Consider the following 24351-nt stretch of genomic DNA (forward strand, 5'->3'; position numbering starts at 1 on the left):
CTGTACCTTTCCACATTGTGGGTCACATGACTGAACGGTCCAGCATACAAAAGAATGCCCAGCATATAGGAAAATTAGTGTGTCAGGGAGAAGTCTAGGCAGAAATTTTTCTCGCTCACTTCATATTTCTGGAATATAAATGTGCTGGTAGTTTTCAGTCTGTGGAATAGGATTCCAAATTGAGAATTTGGTAACCCTGGACAGTTGGGTGTCTGCTGAAAAGAAGTGAACGGAATGGCAGTGCTTGCAGTTTGTTGCTGAATGGAGGGACTTTCCTGGCAGAGACTCTCACCAGAAAGCTTGAACAGAAACACTATGGCCGTATTTGCACTTAATGGGGAAGCGGAGTTGCAGGGGCCTGAGGTTTCCTTACCTGTATGTCCGAACACGTGCAACTCCAGTGCTGTCCCTTCCACAACCCAAGAGGCTCCAGAGACTCCAGTTTGAACCCACAGTTTGTAGTGAATTTCACTGCTCAAAACCGAGGGTCCACAGAGCCTTGCGTCTGAATGCAGCACTGGAGGTTGTATCCGGCTGATAGGAGGAAGCTCCTTCCTATCTCTCTCTGTGATTGGTTTTGCGGGCTGTCCTTGAAGCAAGAAGGAAGCCTGCACAGCAGTTCACCTTCCTTTCTGCAGTCATGCTGACTGCAGAGAGGACGTTCTCCCTGTTGTCCAAATTTGGACAGGAGAGCAGGATGTTGGGTGTGGGGAGCAGAACCATTCTGCATGAGGTGTGAATGCGACCTATGGCTCAGTTCAGATGTAACACCGAACAACTACATGAGATGTTACACACAAACAGGCAAACTCTGTTTTGTGCTTACCCTGCAAACCAAGGTTTGCTGGTTTGGTTGTAAACTATAGCCCTGCTCGTGTCCTATGTTCAGCATACATACAGTCTGTGTCCAGAATATGCACATACAGATCTATATGCATGCACAGTTATGTTCAACCCATGTAAAATAATTGACTTCCCATCTGTACCCAGCATTTAACAGGGCCTATATGGAAGGTTAACTTTTAAAAAATGCACACATGTTCAGTCGTCCACAGAAAAACATGTACAGTTACCTGTATGTGTGTACAATGTAATGTCTGAATAGGGCTTTTAATTTGCTGCAAACCAAGGAGAGAGGGAAGGCATCACAGCATGCGAAGGGAGGAGGAAGCAGCCCATGAACCTGAGGCTCATTCCTAGCTGGTTCACACAGCATCAAACCATTGTTCAGATGAGTTTACATCTGAACAAAACCCCTATGGCTTTGGGAGCAGAGAAAGAAATGGTAAATTGTACCAGTCTGATAGCTTAAGTTATAGTACAATAGAGTAGTGATATAGGTGTAGAAAATAATCTACGGTATCATAATGGCACAGCAGGGAAGTAACTTGCCTAGGGAGCAAGAGGTTGCCAGTTCGAATCCCCGCTGGTATGTTTCCCAGACTATGCAAAACACCTATATAAGGCAGCAGTGATATAGGAAGATGCTAAAAGGCATCATCTCATACTGCACGAGAGGAAGCAATGATAAACCCCTCTTGTATTCTACCAGAGAAAACCACAGGGCTGTTGGTCACCAGGAGTTGACACTGACTTGATGGCACAACTTTACTTTATCATATGTTTAATGTGCAGCAGACAGCACTGATTAATCTTGCTTCCCTTTGAATCCTTAACAAATCAGCATCTGTGGGCATGTTTTGTTCTTTCTGAAAGGCAATGTGCAAGTTTGGGCTGAAGCCACCCAATATGGATGGTTAGGGTTAGAGACTGCGACATGACTGGGATAAAGAGTCAGCAAACTTGGGTCTACAGTTTAGCCATTGTTGCTGGGGATGATAGGAGTTGTAGTCCAATATCATCTCTGGACTCAAGACTGAAAAACCCTGCCTTAGACATTTTAGTACTGATTTTTTAAATTATTGTGTGAGATTAGAATAACTGTTTGCTTGTTTTCTGATTTTGGTATAATTGATATCATGTATGATTTATGTAAGAGACAAAAGCCCTATTCACACATGATGCTGAACACTTGTATGATGAGTGGACACTGGTGCAGTTATACAAGTTATGCGGAACACATAACATGTAGGTACAGCAGTGCATTCCCAATCTATATCATACATTTAAGGGACCTGCACCCAGGTTCACTTTTAAAATGAATGCAAGTGCAGAAACATGTACAAGTGTGCAGACATCTGTACACTTGCACAGCCTAATGTCTGAATAGGGCTATATAAACATTGGCTTCAGTGAACCATGCTTTGGGATAAGCAATATATAAATAATCGCAGTAGGTAGTAAGGCATGCTATCTAAACCAATTGCTCTTTTGCAGTGAGATGAGATGTCTAAAAGGAAGAGTCAAACTGATGCCGATATCATGACCATGATATTTGGAAACATTTGGAAATGGATGTCGTCTTTGAAACAGAACCCAGGTCAAAAGAGCATCACCAGCTGCAAAAAGTAAGCAATGGCACTCTGAGTGTAATGTCCTGGTATTGAATGACTATATAACTAATCAGCAGGTGGAGGCAGGCATTGATCCCAATTTAGCAGTGCTCAGAGTGTATAGGATTACTGTCTGTTTGAAGACTTGCAATCTACAGTTCCTCTAACCACCCGCAACTGTCTCAAGTAACAAATAATGAAATTGTTCCTAGTATGTGTGAAGGGGTGATAGTGGGGAGGCTAGTGGAAGAAATATCTACCCACAGACAGAAGACGAATCCACAAGCGATGAGAGCACGGTCTGAAGACTGTTCATCAGTGGGTGAGGTACAGCTACTTTTAAAGGGCCTTTACCCCTGTTGGCAGAGCAAAGAGGCACCTTTTAAAGTAAGGCTTTTCTTATGTTTATCATAGGAAGAGCAACTGGCCCTATCCAACCCCAGCACAGCATTTTCCCAGTGCCTGTTGCTAGTGCATACCATACGTTTCTTTTTAGGTTGTCAGCCCTTTGGGAACAGGGGGCCATCTTTATTTATTTATTTATTATTTATTTTTTAAACTGCTTTGAGCAGTTTGGTTGAAAGGTGGTATATAAATATTGGTAGTAATAGGAGAAAAGTTCAAGAGAGGCCTCTTTGCTTGGAGACACCAATACCCTTCCATTTTCACTCAGATGATAGAGGAACTTTTATGAACCAGCCATCTCTTCCTGCAACACTATTGCTTCCCATAGCCACACAAAAACTGATGGAGAGGTGGTGGGGTTTTGCTGCAGCAGCTACTTTGACTACAAATATTTATATACCGCTTCTCAACAAAAGAACAGAAAGATAAATGACATAGAAAAATAAACAAAGTGGTTCCTTGTCCCCCAAGGGCTCACACAGTCTAAAAAGAAACATAACGTAGACACCAGCAACAGCCACTGGAGGGATGCTGTGCTGGGGATGTATAGGGCCAGTTGCTTTTCCTCTGCTACATACAAGGGAATCAGCAGTTCGAAAGGTGGCTCTTTGCTCAGTTAGCTGGGGTCTGCCATTTTGGTCAAGAGAAAGAGCCCCAGTAGTATCGAAGAAGCTATGTTCTGTCTTGCAATTTCCTGTCCCTAATTACTGGATCTGCAGCTCAGTTCTATGTGTGAAGTTATCATTATTGCTCATGGGGATAGGCAGAATAAGCCCAGCTGGAATTTTCAGAGCCCAACTGGAGTTGGAAGAGCTGGCACTCAGAGGCAGAGAATCTCTCCCCCCCCCGGCCCCCCCACAAACACACGCACACCACCCAAATCCTTTGCATTGTAAACTGAGCCAGTTGAATGTGGACTTGTTAAGACAATCTGAATATATGAAATGCTATAATGTCAATGCATGCAATCCGTTCTTTGTGGGCTTATTATTTTTTTTAACAGCAAAAAGGCATTTTCTCGACGGGGTGGCCTATTGCAGCTTATCCCCTCTTGGGAAGGAAGGTATTGCAGCAGGCCTGCCAGGGGCGTAACTATAATAGGGCAAGGGGAGACAGTTGTCTGGGGGCCCACTGCCTTGGGGGGGGCAGAGGCAAGTCACATGACTGACTCCCCCCGCCGCGCACCCACCCGGGCTTCCTTCAGTTGTATTCATCCTTCATTTAAGATTTCTTTACTTCATGAGCTGAGCTTCAATGGGGGGGGGACATTTTAAAATCTTGTCTCTGGGCCCACCCCAACCTTGCTACGCCCCTGAGGCCTGCCATTTCTTCAGCCTGCAAGGTGCCCAAAAGAGTGAGAGTTCTGTAATGCCATCAGGCTAATTTCTTGGTTTGACAACACTACATTGAGTTTGAAAGCTGCTTTCTCTTGCCGTGGAAACCGATTCTCTTTTCCACTCACAGCGCAGGACAGCATGATTAGTTATTTCAGCAGTTTGACGGCCGCCGTTCCTATTAAAATGCCCCACGCTGTGTATGTCTCAACAGGCCTCTGCCGTACAAATGTATGGCATTTGGCCCTCACTTGTCCCTACCTGCCCACACTGCAGATGGGGGTGACTAGGAGATGGATACTGCACAATCTACATGGCAAGATTCCTACTCCTGGTGGCGGGGACAGAATGTACCTGCTCGGTCCATTTTGTCTATGTCTGTGTTTTGTGTTAATGTGCCAAACCAAGGATGGGGCCAGCCCGCAGTTGCCTGTCACCACTGCTGCGGCAGGTGGCTGTAGTGGGCCTGGGCGGGGGATAAGGGAGGAAAGGGAAAGAGGCTCAGAGGAGAAGCTATCATCTGAGAGAGCCAAGCGGAGCAGAGGGAGGGCCTGCACGCCATGGCCAGCTCTTGAGCAAATTCCCGGGGCTGAGCAACTTCCCTCGACACTGTCTGTCTGTCGTCTTGTGGCTCCGCGAGGGGTGCTGCTTGCAAGGGCTGTGGGACGGTGGCGCTGGAGGAGGAGGAGGAGGAGACCAGGGAAAACCGAATGCCCCCCCCTACCCTCTCCTCAAGTCCAATGCTAGATGCATTGGGCTTGCATCTTGAGGTATGTTTGGTGCACCCACCCCTGAGGGAGAGGGACTTGGGGAGCGGTGGGAAAGAGGGAGGGAGCTTCTGATGAAAGTTGCCCTGCTACAGGTGGCAGCTCCGCTGCTGCTGGACAGGCAAGGCACGCTTTGCTTCTGTGTGGCTGGATCCAGCTCCTTTTCACTTCCCCAGACCAAGAACGCGGCCAGCCCACAGCCGCCTGTTCTCACTGCTGCGGTAGCAGCTCCTCTTCCTCCCTGAGCTGCCATTCTCCTTCTCCCCTTCCGCCCCTTCCTGGCTTTTCAAATGCGGGGGAGGAAAGGGGTGCCTGTGGGGTGGCAGGGCAGAGAGGAACAAGATGACTTGAGGCTACAGTGACCCCCATCAGTATGTATAAGACACTCTCTCCATCCCAAATCCTTCTGTTTACCCCACTGGAATGCTGCAGGTTCTCAGTTGTCTGTGAGTGTTTTGTTTGTTTAGAGCAGGGATTCTCAAACTTGGGTCCCCAGATGTTATTGGACTTCAACTCCCATAATCCCCAGCCCCAGTGGCCTTTGGTTGGGGATTATGGGAGTTGAAGTCCAATAACACCTGAGGACCCAAGTTTGAGAATCACTGGTTTAGAGCGTTTGGATCTGCAAAGTAAAGCAAGTTGAGACTCTGAGGTGGCAGGCATGACACCTACCCACCATGCAATGGACATAAATCTCAAAGGCAGGCAGATGAGCTGTTTCATTTGTGTGTTTGCTTTGGATTTTTTTTAAAATAAAGAAATCTGTACTCTTTTTCACCCCTAAAAGCAGACCCCCCCCAATTCTGGGTGGCAGCCCAGTTCTAGCTCTGGACCCCATCAGACCAGACTAGGCATCTTGGGGCTGCCAGGGAGCCAGCACAGGAGAGGAGTTGCTGGTGGGTCCCCCTGCACCTAGCAGCATCACCTTGGCAGGAGAAGGAAGAGGAACTTCATCATTAAGACCCTGAACTTGACCCAGACACCCCCAACAGTACAACTTGGTCATTAAGACCTTCACACACACACACACACACACTATATATACATACATATAGAGAGACCCTTGTACTTAGTGTCTACAGAGAGAGACACTAAGTGATATATGGATAGATAGATAGATTTACCCATTGACAATACTAGATTCTAAGTGTCCGTATACTAGAGTTGTGTCTATATACTTTGTGTCTATGTAGACACAATGTTGAGATTTCTTTAGGCATTTTGTGTGTGTATGTAGAGAGAGTGAGAGCGAGTGAGAGACTGACTGTGTAGTGTCTATATAGACTAAGTGTCCACATCTACTAAGTATGTAAATTGTCTCAGTATGTATACTTATAGTCACATAGTATATATAAAAAGACTTAGAATAGTGCCTACATAAACACACAGAAAGTGTCTACGAAGCCATGAAGTACATAGGCACAACTCTAGTATACAGACACTTATAATCTATACATATATAATTCTCCTGGGTGTGCCTTAGAATGTGTGTCCCAGTGCCCAGCTGATTGGCTGGGTGGCGGGAGTGCCTGATTGGCTGGGATGCACCCAGAAGGATTGGTCAGTGGGGCGCCCGGTCGCGGAGGCCAGGCGGCAGGGGCACGCCCAGTTGCCCAATCGCAGAGGCACGCCCAGTCGCCCGGCAGCAGCGGCCAGGTGGCAGCACTTGGTAGTTGGAGGCCGGGCAAGAGGGAAACGGGTGGCAGGACTTCCCTGTTCACCACCCGGTAAGGACGTGAGGTCAGGCCGAAAATGGCTGCCCTGTGAGGTAAAAATGTTCAGTGGCGGGGGGGGGGAGGGCAGGAGAGAGTAGGGCAGGAGGGGGAAGGGGAAACAGCCAGTCCCAAAGAGCGCACAGATGCTCTGTGTGGGTCGGCTAGTCTATTATACTAGTGCCTAGAGCCTCTGTGTCTATACAGACCCTGATCTACTCAGTCTCAGCATTTGTCTACTAGACTATAATACACAGACGCTTAGACACAGGTGTACTAGGGTCTGTACACAGACGGTCTGCTTCCAGAGTGTCCACATCGCCACCAGCATTCCTTACCCACTAGTCAAAGCCTCTCTCTAGACCCTCCTTCTAGTGTATAAGGGGCAGTGGTGTCTATCCAGACCCGAGTGTTTCTCTCCAGGAACAACAGAGACACCCTGAAGGAAGGCATCTTTCTTTATTTCCATTGTCATGGATGAACACAATTCTAGACTGATCTGGCCTTCCTGCTTGACATGAGAGGAGCCATCTTTGTTCCAGGGCTACATGGAAGTCTCCAGCACCCTGAGGAGTAGCCTCGGATCTGCAATCACATCTTTTTATCTCATAAAAGCAGAAGTAAGGGTGGCAGTTTTTCCTCTCCTCCCGATCCATCTCACCAATGCACGCCGAGCCTGCTTTTTCTCAGTGTGCCACCAAAGTTGCGAATAGGCTCTGTCTCAAAATGGCAGCTTTTCTCTGCAAGAAAGAGGCTTTTATGGTTCTCGCAGTCCCTTCCCCCATATAAATAATAAATATACTTGTTGTACATCCTTACAGGGATGCATGCTGAGTAGGGAATGGGTAGCTTGGAGACCTATTGCTAGCTCAGAGCATCAGAGGGACACACAGAGAGATCCAGAGGCAAGTGAAAAGATGTTGATGGTAAGGGCTGAGTCCTAGGTGAGAGACACAATGGAAATGGGTGTCGCAGAGGAAGACAGCTTGTGTGGAGACAATGCCCAGAGTGAGACGCAGGGGCAGCGAGATGGAGGTATGGTTGCGTCTGCCTATATTCTAGGAAAATGGTAAACTTAGTTTGCACTGAGCTGTGCACTGTAACTGACTGCGTGAGACCAGCGCCTTCATTTTCCTGTGAAGTCCAGCCAAAGCCTTGTGGAAGGCACTCTAGGCTGGACAGATGGGCAAGGCAGCCAACAAGAGCTGCTTCTAAGGGGAATGGAGCCCCACAACCTTCCCAAGGCCACAATAATTTGTGTCTCTTTTAGAGATCCACACTGCTAATTTGCAGGATATACAGCCTGAAAGTTAATTTCACTAAGGCTTGCTTCATGCTCCTTGGAATGCAATTCTAAGGTACCAGCATCAATTTGTGTAAAAGCCCGCATCAGATTTTTAAGAGCTGAACATGGACATCTGATTCCTAGGCACCTGGATGACTAACTAGATATGCAGGGATTTCCCAGTTTTGGTCTATGGATGTTGCTTAGCAATTTTACAGCAAAGCAGAAAGAGTGCAAATTTTTATCATTGTTGTTTCCCCATTTTAAACAAGAACAGCTGAGCTAGGGAGAGGGAAAGGACCAGAAGCCAGTGATTTAAATTCCTGGATTCTAGATATCATTATGAGGCTTCCAATCAGCATATGCTTCCTTTCTAAGATGCCCCTTTGCCTCCCACAATCTTTCCTTTTCAAGGAAGGTCTAACCTAGAAGGATGCTTCTTAATTTTTTGGGTGGGATCATAAGACATAGCTGAGGGGCAATTCATATAGTCACCTTCACTTATGATTCCATACCTGCTTCCATACCAGCTCCTGATTTCATTTCCGTACCTGTTTGAAAATAAAGCAAGTGTCTACAGCCTTGCCAAAGCCCAACTGTGCATGTCAGTCAGTTATTTCTTATTTCAATTTTTTTTTTGCCACTTTCCTTTTTTTCAAAGCAGCGATGTAGGAGAGAGTTCCCAACCACCAGCTCCAAGGACAGTTGCTGGAGCCACGTATGTGCTTGTTGTGAGCTATAGGATTTTCACTGGGAATGTAGCCATTATTGCTCACGCAAGACCCTTCAGAATGATGCCAGCCAATAGGGATTCAAATATGGACACTGGTTAGCCAATGAGAAAGGGAAGCTTTGAACTGCACAACTGATGGGACATCAGTACTGCTGGCAAAGTATGTGAGCTGATTAAAATCTGACAGTAAAGCATGTGGCAGACCCCCACCATCAAGGACTGGACCTCTTCAGAGCCTAGGCACAGGACTGCATGTTTAGAAACATAGAAAGCTGCCTTATTATATTGAGAAATACCATTGGTTTATCTTACTCAGTAGTGTCTAAACCAAGGGTTCCCAACCTGTGGTCTTCCAAATGTTGCTAAACTACATCAGCCCCCCACCATAAATTGTAGCTGGGGATGACGAGAGTTGTAGTTCAGCAACATCTGGAGTACCACAGGTTGGGAACCTCTGGTCTAAACGGACTGGCAGCAGGTCTCCAACATTACAGGAAGGACTCTCTCTCAGCCCAACCCGGAGATTGAACCTGGGACCTTCTGTATGCAAAGCAGATGCTCTACCATTGAGCTATAGCCCCATGTTTAAATGCTCCCTCGTGGCAAAACAAAACTCCTAATGCATGGAATGTTAGCATGTTGGGGAAGAGTTTTAGGCAGGCCTTTCCCCTGATGTGTTAACTTCCTACATGCAGGGCTCTTCTTTAAGTGTAAGGCAGCATTCAACATGCAATGCCATATCTGCAGTCTGAAGAGGTGCAGCCTTCAGAGGTCTGTACCCCATGTTTTGTCTGTAGGATTGAATTGGCTGCTAGCAAGACAATTGCCAGGACCCCTGCTTGCATTTCTATAGGCTCATCTACTGTAAGTCAACCTGATATTATTTGGTGTGGTGGCACTTGCAGCCTTTTATGCAAAGAACAAAATTCTCTTTTCCTGCAGAGCTGTCTACAAGCTAGGAAGCCATTCCACTGTTGAGCACTCACCTGTTTCTTTATGAATTGCCCTGAACATTGGCTCAACTCAAGTGGTCTTTAATTGCACTTTTCTGCATTGTGATCAGCTGAGTACCCCTTGCGGACAGGTTTGCTGAGATTCACTACCTCAGCACCATGGAAACATCTGCTGAGACCCAGCGACATTTCCATGCGTAGGCAGGAGATTGGAAAACGAACCACCAAGCCTGTTTGCACTGGACAGAACCCAAGGCTAATTTTAAGGAGTTCATTTAGTTCCAATTTAATCTGGATGGCAGCCTCGTCTATAAATCAGGGCTTAATGAGAACAATCCACCTGCCTGCCCTAGCATTTAATAGAAAAGAATGGAACTGGAGGCTCTCCAGAAGCAATTCCACCCTTTCCCAGGGGAACCGCCCAGCCACAATGCTCCCTATAGAAGAGCAAGTTAAAATTATGACTAGGGCTGAGCCCAAAGTGGTGTGTGTTTTGCAAAACAACAAAAAAGATAAAAGTTAGTTTTCACCTCTTTTTGTGATTTTGGCAGAAGTTCTGAGAATTCTGATCACCCATCTGACCCTTATAGAAAGCACTGGCCTGACTTCTAAATAGGATCCATTTGGCCTTAGTGACATCAGACAAATAACCACATCTAATTGGCTACATAACATCATGATGCTATTGTATCTTGTGCATGATCCCTGATTGGCTGGGATCACTTGAGGAGGAATGAAACAGAGAAGAAAAATGGCCACGGAAGCAGCAGAAGCAAAGGTTGGTGGGGGAAAGTGACTACAAACAGTCCCAAAAATGGAGGATAAATGTAAATTTTTGATGGGTTGTCTCCCAGATCTCCATTTTCCAAGCCAAACGGTAAACAGAACATTTAGCTGAACCCTAATTAAAAAAACCCCAAAGAAATTCTGAAATCCAGCTAACCCCTTCTATTTTTATTGATTGATTTGAGGCAGGTTCGGTGTCTCATATAGAGGATACGAGACTGCTAATTATACGTCCTATATATAGAAGCTATGCAATGGTAACTAAAACATTTCTATGAGAGATTTGGCTTGAAGCTTTGAGTAGCTATGCTGACTGGGTCATCATGTTAAAGAGTGACATCCCATTCTGTTAGCTGCTTATGACGGCACAAAGCAATGGGATGCAATGATGGAGGCTTGGAACAGTCCTGGAGGTGATAGTCTAGTTCTTTTGGCATTGCATGGAAAGCACTGACTATATCCCCAAATAGCTACTGCTGAAATAGCTCCTCCCGCTTAGGAACCTTTTCTGGGGCTACATCCCTGAAGCATAGTCTCCCATTCAATTCGTGCAGGTTACACGGCAACTCTGGACTGGAGTTATGCATAAATTATGTAATGCATCGAACGACAGATGAATTGATGTGTGTTCTGTGGCAGGAGGTGGCAGGTTCAGTGGGATAGGTTTAAACGTATAGTTACGCCCAGCCAAAATACCATTTTAAAGCTGCAGGGGAAACCTGTTATCTATCTCTCCATGGTGCCATAGTTCGTGAGAGGGGATGGAAACAGAAAGGGGGATAACTTCTTCCTAGCCAAATGGCGATGGATGAAGGAAAGATAACAGATGTTCTCCACTTCCTTCACCCACAGCTCTGCCCCTCGAAAACAGCTAGTTTTGATTGGTTGCCTTGTTGCCAATTGGTAGCAAGCCAAGGTGTGTCCACCAGGGGCCACAAACTTAGCACTCCATAACTCAGACTGTCTCTCTTGAGTCAAAGGAAGGGTAGTGAAGGTACTATGGACTCCAGAATTTATCCTGTGCAGCAAGAAGTGCTAAATTAATCTGATCCTGGTTAATTTTCAAAGTTCTGAACCTTTTTCTGGAAGGAGGAAAAGGCTTGAATTGATGAAGTAACCTAATAATACCACTTATATTTTCATAACAGAGGTGTAGGTTGACACGGAAGGGTTTTCATTTTGTTTCTCTTTGCCAGGGTGTCTTACTTCCTGACCAGTATAAGTGGGGCTTTCCACCCTTCCCAATATTCTTGGTCATTTTTTCTAAGGGCCATAACCGACCAACAGACATATAAGAATAGTCATGCGTCCTCCTCACACTGCTCTTCAATGGCCAAAGCCCCACATATACTGGTCCAGCATCCACCACCTTCTACACATCTACTTTCCCTTTTATACACATACCACACAACTGCCTTCCTTCTCCAGAAGCAGTAAGCTCCCCAAATCTAGCATGACCCTTTTTTGGTTCTGAAACATCACCACAGCCATTCCCACCTTGTTCTTTCAGTCGTATGATCTCAGTGTCTGAGCCAAAGCTGTTCCAGGCGGTGCAGTTGTAGATGGTCTGGAAGTCGGCCCGTACGATATTGCTGATGGTTAATGTGGAGATCACACCTTCGTCCGTGCTGACGGTTTCCACTGTGTATCGCCCCGAGGTACCTGACTCCAGGACGTTCTCCTTCCAAGACCAGGCCTGCACAGCAAGCAAGCTGGGATTAGCCTTGTTTGTTTTATCTCTAGAATTGTTCATCAAATGTTCATTCTTTACTTACCAACAACACCATATGGAAAGACACCTAAGTGACATGGGGAGGGGAGGGGGGTCCCACTGTGCTCTCTGCATGATTTTAAAATATAACCTAACAATAGCAAGTGTGGGGTTTAGCATTAGCCAGAGCAGACTTCCAAGGCCATGAAAGCCAGGGCTGATGCCAAGGCTGACATCAAGGCTCAAAAGCGGTTGTCCCGAGGCCATCTTTTTGGGGAAATCCTGGTGTAAGACATTATTATTTTTAGGTCTGCAGTGTTTTCATTGATGAATTCCTTAGATTAATGCTCACGCCTTTAAGTAGGAGCTGAAAGCTTTTTATCCCTGAGGGGTTTTAACACCATGTTGTAATTATAACTCTATACTGTGATTTGTTGTTGTTAATTGTGTGTGTCTTTAAGGCTCTGTTTGTTATATTTTTGAATTGTTTTTAGTACTATATGTTTGTTTATTGTAAGCTGTGCTTGGAATGTTTGAAAGGTGGGACATAAATGTTGGAAACAAATACACTTTGACCAAAAAAAAAGGTTCCCTAGTTAATCAGTCAATGGTTGTGTGTGTGTGTGTGTGTGTGTGTGTGAATGCCTCTGCCATGGTGCATGTGTGTGGCACTAAAAAACCAAGTATGCTTGGTTTTGTTTTGTTCATATGCAAATATGTGTCGTGTTAATATCTTTTCAACTAAAACACATGCAACTAATCAGCTGGGTACAGTCACAATTATGATTATCAGCCTCAGGGCAGTATACAATCCCACCCCCCAATCCCATTTTATCCTTACAACAGCGCTGCAAGAGGGTGCTTGGCCCAAGAGCACCCCATCAGATCAGAAGAATTTGGACCCGGGCTGTCTCTGGTTCATCTCCTAGCCACTATACCACACTGGCTCTGAATGTGAGAGCTAGTTCTAAGGCAGGTCTGCACAACTTTGGCCCTCTTGCAGATGTTGAACTACAACTCCCATCATACCTGATTGCTGGCTGCTAGGGATGATGGGAGTTGTAGTCCAAAACCAGTTGGAGGGTCCAAGTTGTGCAGTCCTCTTCTAAGGGTTCAGAGTCTCTAGGTGCTATTGAACACACATGCTTCAGGGCCCAAGAGGTCTACCAGTGGGTGTCAAGTGTCTGTGTTAGATGCACAGCCATGTCATACTTGAAGTCAAGGAATATTTGAGTTTCTGCAATTAGTCATCTTAATTTAGTCTGCCCTGTGTCCTTTCTAAGGGGGATTTCCACTGATGCAAGGCAAGATCACACCTTGCCATGTGCTGCAAAACTTGTGACATCTGGCTTGAACTACAAGATGATGAGACATCTTTCCACATGGATAGGATCTATTAGAGCAGGGATTCTCAACGTTGGGTCCCCAGATGCTATTGGACTTCAACTCCCATAATCCCCAACCAAAGGCCAGTGGGGCTGGGGATTATGGGAGTTGAAGTCCAACAACATCTGGGGACCCAACATTGAGAATCCCTGTATTAGAGCACTCAAACTACTGACCATTGTGCCAAAAAAAGGTCATCCCTTGGTGGCCCTACCACGTTGTTTAGCACCTTGGCTCTGGATGAATCCACCCTGACAGTGAGAACATGTTTTGCTTGCATTTGTCTTATGGATAAGCAAAGCATAAAAATAATAAGGTGCCAAAGTGTGGACAGATGGTGGGAGTCAGGTCATCTGATAGTGGACATAAGGTGAGGTAGGAGATAGATCTAAGTTCATTCATTAATACCTTCAGTTCCCTGCAATAATCCACTTATTTCAATAGGAAATGTGTTCCAGAGTCCTGGGGCAACTCTAGAAAAGGCCCGGTTTTGAGTCGCCACCAACGGAGCCAGTGGCAGCTGCAACCGGAGCTCCTCAGATTATCTTAATGGGCAGCAGAAAAAGGTGTTCTCCAAAATACTTCGGACCCATTCCTCCCACACATGTGCACTTATCCCCCTTTCTGCCATGTTGCCTCAGCTCTTTGTTACTGGGTTCGGAGGAAGAAGAAGAATCAGGTAGGGAGAACTAGAGGGATTTCTGCCCATAGAGGTGGGCTGGCTAGAGTGGTGCCAGTGGTCCTGTCAACAGCAGCAGACGTGAGCGGGTCGGTGAGGCTAGCTATAGACTCGCTGCTCTCTCAGATCCACCACCTGAAGTTAGTTGTTTCTCCCAGCTGCATGGGAGGGCCAGCCCTGCTAGATGTGGTGTATATTTGGTAGAGCACAAGGGAGATAGTAGCAGGTGTTTTGTGGCTATTGTCCCACTTCACGATTAGCTCCTGGTGCTTCTGTTTTGCCACAGATATTCCTTCACAGTTATGGTTTTTTGTTTGGAAAATGAGTGGTCCTCATGTTCTCCTTCTCTGAATGTTTTTTAAGAAGGGCCTGGAAACATAGCTATCTAGCCAGGCTTTTATAGTTGATAGTTTTAAAGCTTTGGGTCTTAGAGTTTTAAATAATAATAGAAATAATAAATAATCATAGTGGAAGGTGGGATAGCTGGCACTGTGCTTAAGGCATCAGAGCAACTTGGGCTGGCCATGACATCCAGAAGCAAGGAAGGCGTCTACTCACAATCCGGTCCGGTGGAGGAGTGCTGCGGATGAAGCATTTGATCTGGCCCTTTTCCCCATGAAGAGCATGCTGGGTCTGTGTGCTGGAGATTATAGGTGGCCCTGGGAAAGAAAGAGAGAGGAAAAGGGAGTGAAATAGTGCCGTATTTCCTTTTACTGCCATACAAGCCCATACAGATGCTGTGCAGTGCAGATAGAGAACAGCGTGCAATGCCTTCCTGACGCGATCCGTGTTATATGAGTCAACTCTTTGCTGCAGACACTGGAGTCACGAAGCTTTTCTAAAGCCCACCTCATGGGCCCTATTATGCTCCACTGGTGAGTAACACAAGCGTCCTGGGGGGCTGTACATGAAGGATTGCCTGCTTTAGGCTCTGCTCCTTTTATTAGAAAATAGCTGATAGGAAGCCAGGCCTGGCCTTCGCGGGGATAGGCTGAGCTGGCTGCCTCGTGCGTCAGACTCCAGATCCCACGGAAAGTCAGCAAACTGTAAGATGGCGACAGGGGTGGTTTTGCCTGGGGACATGCCAGGGGATGTGCAGCACCAAAATCTCTTGGTCTGGGCTTGTAAGACTCCAGCCAGCATTGTGTAGGGGTTAGAGTGCTGGACTAGGACCGGGGAGCCCTGAGTTCAAATCCCCATTCAGCCATGATACTTGCTGGGTGACTCTGGGCCAGTCACTTTTCTCTCAGCCTAAACCTACTTCACAGGGTTGTTGTGAGGAGAAAGAAACTCAAGTATGTAGTATGCCGCTCTGGGGCTTCTTGGAGGAAGAGCGGGATATAAAACATAAAAATAAAATAAAGGTAAAATAAGAATCCCCCCTTCTTATAAAATGGCTCAAAGTCCCATATTGGCTGGTGTTGCCGGAGATTTGTAGGTAGCCAGCAGAGGGCACTCCAGCACAAGGCGTCTTTCACCTTTCATCCACTCCGTGCCACTCGGGCTATGCCAGTATTCCCTAACACAAGCGGCTTGATTTTGATGTGGCTTCTCTGCAGCGTCACCTTCCCTTTTTATGAAATGCCATGCAATACAGCTGCTGTTTCCGTCGCTTTGTTACCCTAAGCTGTTTCCCAGTTATCTTCCCTACCGGAGTTTGCCATCCTAGGAAGGGAACCAGAGAGTGACCACAGAAAGTCTCAGATCCAATGCCTCTGACTGCCCTTAACAAGGAATACTCACCACATCACTCTTTGCAAAGTGATGGCGACCGTAGCTCAGTGGCAGAGCATCTGCTTTGCATGCGGAAGGTCCCAGGTTCAGTCCCTGGCAGCATCGCCAGGTAGGGCTGGGAGAGACCCCTGCCTGGAACCTTAGAGAGCTACAATACTGAGCTAGAGGGACCAATGTCTTGACTCTACATTAGGCAGCTTCCCTTGTTTCTAAGTGTGAATGCTCTTATAGCACTTCCACAAACATCTCTAGAAAGCCATGATGACATGGAGTGGAGAGCTGGTCTTGTGGTAGCAAGCATGACTTGTCCCCTTAGCTAAGCAGGGTCTGCCCTGGTTGCGTTTGAATGGGAGACTAGGAGTGTGAGCACTGTAAGATATTCCCCTTAGGGGATGGAGCTGCTCTGGGAAGAGCATCTAGGTTCCAAGTTCCTTCCCTGGCAGCATCTCCAAGATAGGGCTGAGGGAGATTCCTTTCTGCAACCCTGGAGAAGCCGCTGCCAGTCTGTGAGCACAATACTGAGCTAGATAGACCAATGGTCTGACTCAGTATACGGCAGCTTCCTAGGTTCCTATGACCGTGGTTTCTCTAAAGCAATGTTTATGAAACATCCTCCTTTTCCCAGTATACCTATACCTTCAGAGTGCAAGAACCCAACAAGAAGTTCATGCCTTGTGATGAGGATGGAAACTGCCATGTGGTTCTCACAGAGATGACATTTTTGTGTGACTTTTTCTAACAGCGACCCACCTTGAGCCTACTGCTGTAGGTGGTATATTAATGTGATAGACAGATTAGATTAGATAGATTGATAGTTTCCATCAGGATCCTTGGGGGCATGCCCCTGAATGCCAGGTGCTAAGGAACACCAACAGGAGGGGGCATGGCCTTCTTTCCCCCTCTCAAGGGCTTCCCAGGGTACAGCAGAATGCTGGACTGGATGGGCCTTTGGCCTGATCCAGCAGAGTTTTCTCTTGCATTCTTATAGACTGACAGGAACAGGTGTGTTCCTGCTCCAGTGAAAACTCTGCATGCCTATGATTCCTGCTGTCCACTACTGCCACTTGTGAAGTATGAAGATGGGGATCCTTTCCCAGCCCTACCTGGAGATGCCAGGGGCTGAACCTGGGACCTTTGAACACAGGAACATAGGAAGCTGCCATATACTGAGTCAGACCATTGGTCCATCTCGCTCAGTATTGTCTACACAGGCTGGCAGCGGCTTCTCCAAGGTTGCAGGCAGGAATCTCTCTCAGCCCTCTCTTGGAGATGCTGCCAGGGAAGGAACTTGGAGCCTAGATGCTCTTCCCAGAGCGGCTCTGTCCCCTAAGGGGAATATCTTACAGCGCTCACACTTCTAGTCTCCCTTTCGCATGCAACCAGGGTGGATCCTGCTTGGCTTAAGGGGACAAGTCAATCTTGCTACCACAAGACCACTCTCTTCCTAATATACTGAGTCAGACCATTGGTCTATCTAGCTCAGTATCGTCTTCACAGACTGGCAGCGGCTTCTCCAAGGTTGCAGGCAGGAATCCCTCTCAGCCCTATCTTGGAGAAGCCAGGGAAGGAACTTGAAACCTTCTGCTCTTCCCAGAGCGGCTCCATCCCCTGAGGGGAATATCTTTCAATGCTCACACATCAAGTCTCCCATTCATATGCAACCAAGGCAGACCCTGCTTAGCTAAGGGGACAAGTTATGCTTGCTACCACAAGACCAGCTCTCACCCTTTGGTATGCAATGCATATGGCTCTACCTCTGTGCTACAGCCGCTTCCCCATAGGTTAGGACCAGGCAGATTCTGAGGCCATGAATGTCGATGAGAAGAGAACCATACGTGGGGCCTGAGCACTCTCAGAGAGTAATCCGCTTTCCTAAGCAGCCTTGGCTGCAGAAAGTATGCATGCGGCATACACATTTCCCTTTCAGCACGAAACCTCAGCCGTATGCACTGGCAGCTTAGCCGCTCCTGGCTCATGCATCCTAGACCAAGAGCTGCCGCTGAAGGAATGAGGCATGAGCCAGGAAGGGAATTGTTTCAAGGGAACAGCAAAATAGCTGGAAACATAATTGCTGTTTATTAGCCCCCTTCATTAAAATAGATTTGCATTTCTATGAGCGGCTGTGAGCAAGGAGGAAAACAATGCACTGCCAACCCACATGGCGGGTGTGTCATATTCATGATGGCTGGCTGGCTGGCGGGAGGAACGGAGCAAAGGGGCCTAAAGGCTCCACAATGACTCTGTGCTCAGCCGAGTGGGAAACGGAGCTGGCCCATAGCCTAGCATCGAGTGCCTGCAACCGGTGCCTGATTTGAAGGAAGGTGGGTTGCCACGCCTGCAGATCCAATGAGGATTTACTGAAGGAAAGGCTGGAGTCGTGCTTCCTTCGCAACAGGGAGTGTTAGCCACTGAGCAGGAATCGAACGGGAAGGGAAGGCTGTATGCCTGGGCGGCACAACCTAGGTGCTTAATTGAAAAGAAAAGGTGGGGCTCAAGCCCTGCTCCCTAATCTCAGGAGGGCAGCTGTGTTTTATACAATGGGATGGAAAAAGCACTCTGCATGTACCCAGAGGTGATCTTTTTTCATGGCATCTAGGACCGAATGCTGGCAATAGAAGCAAAGGGCTCAACCTCAAGCCCAGATTCCCTTCCAAAACCAGCAAGAGATCATTCCTCCCAAAGAGTGCCACCCAGAATTGTATTCCTAACCTGTTCTCCCCTCCCTAATTTTTCACCTCAATAAAGCCTCACATCTTTGCTCAATCTGGATTCAGGCCATGAATTGGGAAGGACTGTCTGTAGCCTGACCAGGCAGAGAGAGCAGCCTCCTCCATGATAACCCCTTCTAAGAACTGCTGTGTCCAATTCTGGGCTGTGTTTTAAGAAGGACACTGATAAACTGGGGTGGATTCAGAGGAGGCAACAAAGATGGCAAAGACTGGATGGCCATTTGTCAGGTATGCTATAGCAGTTTCGTTCGTACACTACACGGGATTGAATTACAAGACATCTGAGGTCTCTTCTAATTCCAACATGCTATGAAATGGGTTAAGAGAGAGAACCTCTAGCAAGATCAGAAGCTCTCAGCTCGCTTCTCTTTCACAAGGTGAGCATGTAAAAACATTGTTGCCTGCGGTGGGTGGTGTTCACCATTCCAAATGACGGTAGCTGCTTAGACCATGGCAATCAGCAGCTTCATCATTAACAAGAAAGAATCAACTCCTTTCCTCCCCACTTACCCCACAAAGAAAGTAGATTTCAAAAAGAATAAAAACAAATGGCTTTGAGAAGATTATATCACTCTAGGAGTTGTGTATCTGACGCGTTTTGCTGTGATCACAGGCTATGACTAAAAAATGCCTCTTGAGAAAATGAACAGGCCCAGAAATGTGAGAGGTAACACAGACATTTTGGAAGCGGACTGTGATTCCTCAGCAGGCAGTGGGGGCTAGCAAAAGCTGCCAATCTCCCTGCTTGGCATTTGGTGCTGAGTGTTAGACAGTCTACAGGCAGCTAAAGTCTTTAGACGGTGTTGCTATGGATATAAATGGTGGCACTATCCGTTGCAGTTATTTTTAGAGCTTCGGTGCCAATTTATTTGTGCAGCCCCAGAGGCTCAGACAAAAAGAAAGGTATATTTCTGACTTCAGGCCTTCCTGAAGGAAGGACGACAACTTCCCAGTGTGCGGCGGATACTTGAGTGAATCGGATCCTTTCTTCTGAACTGGTTGCTGGCCTCTTGAGGAGGACCTTTGGCTTGTTCCATTACTTTTATACGAACAGAGTAAGCCACAGATCAGTGAGGTCATCGCTGGCCCTGTTTTGTGCCGTGTGTATTAACTAGTCACATGACAAGTGTGTGTCTGGATGGCTGCAAGTTTCCTTTTCATGGGAAAGGAACTCAACCTACCTGCCATTTTGAGATTTAATTTACATTTAATTTTAATTTTACATTTTATATCCTGCTCTTCCTCCAAGGAGCCCAGAGCGGTGTACTACATACTTAGGTTTCTCCTCACAACAACAACCCTGTGAAGTAGGTTAAGCTGAGAGAGAAGTGATTGGCCCAGAGTCACCCAGCTAGTATAATGGCTGAATGGGGATTTAAACTCAGGTCTCCCTGGTCCTAGTCCAGCACTCTAACCACTACACCACACTGGCTGATCAGGTTGTCAAGGCAACTTCAGTTACTGGGGGATTCCAATGGCCACACTTATCCTGTAACATTGGTACACAACCACCTCATAAAGTCTAATCCGTGGTAATTATCTTGTGAGCTATCCATGTGCCTCTGTTTTGTACACACCACAACAAGCATTTGAGGCTCGTATGTCTAGTTAAAGTTTTCTTCTAGATATTCTGTTTCCAGCTCCCACAACAAATCACAGGAAACTGGCTAGAATTATAAAGACTGTTATTCATAATAACACAAGGAAAATGTTAGCCAGAGTCCAGTGTAAAGTGCTGTAAAGATTGGGGATGTGGGAACCTCTGAAGATTCCTGCCACTCTTATTGAAAATAGAACTTCCTTACTCAAAAAGAGGATGCTGGGATCTGGACATTCAGACAAAAAGGGATGCCATGGGCTTCATTGGTGAATGTTATGAAGCAAGGTGTTCAGTTAACTTGTTCTCCAACAGCTGCCAACTCTGCTTCAACATCAGCTGTATACACAAGGGTGGAGCCACCACTGCCCAAATGGGTTCAAAGAACCCACGCCGCTGCACTCAAGGGCCTTGGCTCACACTCCAGCCACGCCCCCTGCCTCTGACATCAGACGCAGGGGGCGTGGCGTGCTCACAAATGAAGCCGTGCCCCTTGTTTTCAAGCATATTCCGCCCAGCGCTGCATTTGCAGCAAGGCCGGGAGAGGCTCTCCCTGCTTTAAAAGGCAGGGAGCCACGTTCCCAGCCAAGCAGCCTAGCCGGAAATGCAGCTCCCTGCCTTTTAAAGCAGGGAGAGCCACTCCTGGCCTCATTGCAAATGTGGTGCTGGGCGGAATAGGCTTGGAAACAAGGGGCGTGGCTCGATTTGCGAGCATGCCACGCCCCCTGCATTTGACATCAGATGCAGGGGGTGCCCACCGCTGGCGAACTGAACCGGGGCCGGCAGCAGCTTCCCTATGCTCCTGTGTACACACATACAACATAATGTCTGAAGAGGACTTGTTGTGATCTGGACACTGTGCCTCTGTCAAGGCAGCCCAAGATTGCATTAGCTTATATATACATTGAACAGGCAAAAGGGGTCCCTGGCACACCTGGGGTGAAGGGCCAAGTAATGAGACTGTAGCAGGAAGGCAGCTCCTAGGAATACAGGCACTGTATCATCTTTTCCTTGGTGAGATCAATGCAGTTCAATTCCTTTATTACGATCACAGACCCCAGCACATGGTGAGCTCAAGAACTGTCAGCCTCCATCTGCTGGAGATGGCATTGGTGATAGCTTGTAATGTCTAGGACTTTTGTAGATAACTTGACAACTTCCCTGATAGTTGGATTCTTGCCTTTGTGCTAGTAAGGCAGCTCCCAAGCCCCTAACCTGGTTTAGTCTGTGGTGCAATCACAGTTGCTTTTGTTAACACCATTGTCTGGCGTACAGGATAAAAACAGGAAAAGGAGGATTCCAGATAGAGGGTCTGCTTGACAAGATTACCTGCTGCAAATTGGTTTGTGCTGTATCTTCCGTTCCAGGCAATTGGTCATTTATCCTTATTATTATATTGGCGAGGGCCTGGTGCCCGATAAGATCGCCCCTGCAGAATCAGCAGGCACCTAGCTTGCTTTTCTTTCTTTTCTTATCAGGACCAGTGGAAGCCGGAATAGAAAAGGTTTTTTTTTCATAAGATGCCATGATTTATTTTATCCTCCCCCCCCCCCAATGCTGGAAGAGAATTTCCTACACACAGCTTCTCTCCTATAAATACAATTTAGCCCTAATGGATGGTGTTGACAGCTTGGAATATATTGCCCCTGCCCTTATTTTGGAGGTGCCATAGCTCAGTGGCAGAACACATGCTTTGCACGCAGAAGGTCCTCGGTTCAATCCCTTCTGTGACAAGAATCAGGTCTCAAGTGATAGGAAGGACCCTGGAGAGATGGACCAATGGCCCGATTCAGTATAAGGTTGCTTCATAATATCATGAGCAAATGTTTGATCCTAATGGATGGGGTTGACAACTTGGAATTAAGTACTTTCAGACTATTAAGTCTGTCCTCAGGAAAGATACCAGAACAGATTATAGAGTAGTCAGTCTGTAAACATCTTGATAGCAATGCAATGATGAGTAGAAGCCAACATGGATTTGTCAAGAATAAATTCTGTCAGATTAATCTTATCTCTTAAAAAAACAACACCCTGGTTATTTTCTTAGTTGACTGCAGGAATGCGATGGATGCCATTTATCTTGATTGTAACTAAGAATTTGACACAGCTCCCCATGATATTTTGGTGAGCAAACTAGAAATACTCAACACCTAGTTTAGAATACCAGGTCCTCTAGTTGTTATTGCTGCACTTTAAGAAAGGTGTACAGGGACTGAAACGGAAATGGGCAAAGGTGCAAGGGATGGCAATGGCCTGGAAAACAGAGGCCTGGAAAACAGATTCCTACGTGGAAAGGTTGAATGAAACACATGTTTAAGCTGGAGAAGGGAAGACTGCAAGGGACATAAACCTAAGCATGTACTCTGGGCTCCTTGGAGGAAGAGCAGGATATAAATGTGGATGGATGGATGGATGGATGAATGAATGAATGATGGAACTCTTCAAATACCTGAAGAGCTGTCACATAGATGAGGGCAAAGTTCTCAGCTGCCCCAGAGGGCAGGACAAGATCAAATGGGCTTTAGCAGCCAGAGGATAGATTTTAATAGAACATTAGATGAAACTCATCATGGTAAGAGACATTTGACAATGGAAGCCATTACCAGAGTGGTGTGCTCTCCTTTGCTGGATGACTTCAAGCAGAGGCTAGAGAGCTGTCTCTTAGGATGCTCTAGCTCTGATTTCCTGCAGCAAGCGGGGGCTGGGGGTGGGTTGCAGGCTTCCCCAACCTGCGGCCCTCCAGATGTTGCTGAACTATAACTCCCAGCATCCCTAGGCACAATTTATTGTGGCTGGATATGCTGGGAATTGTAGTTCAGCAACATCTGGAGGGCTGCAGGTTGGGGAAGCCTGTATGGTTTAAAAGACCCCTTTCTGTGACCTTTGCAGAGTGGGATACACACACACACACACTCAGGAATTGCGTAAGAGCAAGGGTTCTTCTCAAACCTTGCCACTTCATTTGCTCCTTTGTCAGTTTGCACCATGCAGACATACCAAAGCTGGCTTGTCTTCTGAGGGTCACAGGGACGCATTTCCTACCTCGCTTGCTCTAAATGGTGCTTCACTAATTTACTCTGAAATTCAGGGGAGCAGGGGTTTATGTGCTGGAGGCAGGAGGGGTGGGGTGGGGAGCAAGGTTCTTTATTTTCATCAAATGTATTGCTTTGTTTTCTGCAAGCTATTTGAATTGTAATTAAACTGCAGCAGCCAACAGGGAAGGGGAGAGTGCAAGAGACGCGGTGCTGAGCGGAAGGCAAAGGAGTGGTTGATTTTCCAGTGGCCCTGCTGCCTGGGTTGCCCTCGGGCTTCTCTCTTCAGCACTATCTGCATTTAAAATTAAACTGTGCCATTGCCCATGCTGCTTCCCTCCCTGACATTTTTTCATCGCCAGTGAATGCTGAGTGGGGCTCAAGGCCTGCATGCAAGTAGGAGGCTGCAAAACACTCTAATCTTGTCCACATGCTCTCAAGAAGAGCCTCCGTTTTGCTCTTCCTTCAGAGTCTGCTCTTAGCATATATTTTTTTTAAAAAAATTATTTCATTTTTCAGATTTGTCGACCACCCCAAACTTCTGCCTCTAGATGGTTTACAACAACATCAAACAGATTAAAAATGAAAACCTTAAAACAATTTTAAGCTCCTCACATTTTGGCCACTGGTACTATCTCAAGGGAAGAATGCTATCACCCATTTTCCATTTCGGGGGGTGGCGGTAGACATTTCAAAAAATCACAATGAGCATTCATCCCCTGAGATAGTACCAATGGCCAAATTGTGAGGACCTAGCTCTTAAGACTATTTGTATCCCCGCAACGAGAGAAACAAGTGGCATCTTCGCATCCCACCTTTAAGCCAGGCTCAAACCTAATTACTTGCCATGCCATCTGGTCCAGGGACCCTGGGAACCCCAGCTCTATGAAGTGACCTGTAGAGATTAGGGTTCTTTAGGAAATCATTAGGGATTTCTAACAAAGATCAACTTGAAAAATATATAATTCTCAGAGGTTTTGTAGGGAGCCGAAAACATTTACATTGGCTCCAAAATCTGCAGTGTAGACATGCCCTTGAGAGGCGGAAGGATCACA

General features: G+C 46.7%; 1 protein-coding gene and 1 long non-coding RNA gene across 6 annotated transcripts in view; one reads left to right on the forward strand and one right to left on the reverse strand.

Moving 5' to 3' along the window:
• Positions 1-24351, forward strand: part of LOC128333605 (uncharacterized) — a 174354-nt gene that overhangs the window by 64768 nt on the left and 85235 nt on the right. Inside the window, exons 3-4 of one of the 2 annotated variants that reach the window (XR_008310984.1) lie at positions 2338-2468; positions 11939-12077. This is a non-coding gene — a long non-coding RNA (uncharacterized LOC128333605). Of the gene's footprint in view, positions 1-2337; positions 2469-11938; positions 12078-24351 lie in introns of those variants that run through there. The other variant, XR_008310985.1, reaches the window with a different exon arrangement.
• KIRREL3 (kirre like nephrin family adhesion molecule 3) overlaps positions 1-24351 on the reverse strand; it is a 780338-nt gene that overhangs the window by 54155 nt on the left and 701832 nt on the right. For 2 of the 4 annotated variants that reach the window (XM_053269217.1, XM_053269219.1), the window contains 3 exons: positions 14763-14863; positions 11926-12124; positions 8472-8507 (listed from right to left, as the gene is read on the reverse strand). In XM_053269217.1, coding sequence (XP_053125192.1) covers positions 8472-8507; positions 11926-12124; positions 14763-14863 — 336 coding nt within the window. The remainder of the gene's footprint in view (positions 1-8471; positions 8508-11925; positions 12125-14762; positions 14864-24351) is intronic. The other 2 variants (XM_053269220.1, XM_053269218.1) reach the window with 1 other exon arrangement.

Source organism: Hemicordylus capensis, chromosome 8, assembly GCF_027244095.1.
Source record: "Hemicordylus capensis ecotype Gifberg chromosome 8, rHemCap1.1.pri, whole genome shotgun sequence".
NCBI lineage: Eukaryota > Metazoa > Chordata > Lepidosauria > Squamata > Cordylidae > Hemicordylus > Hemicordylus capensis.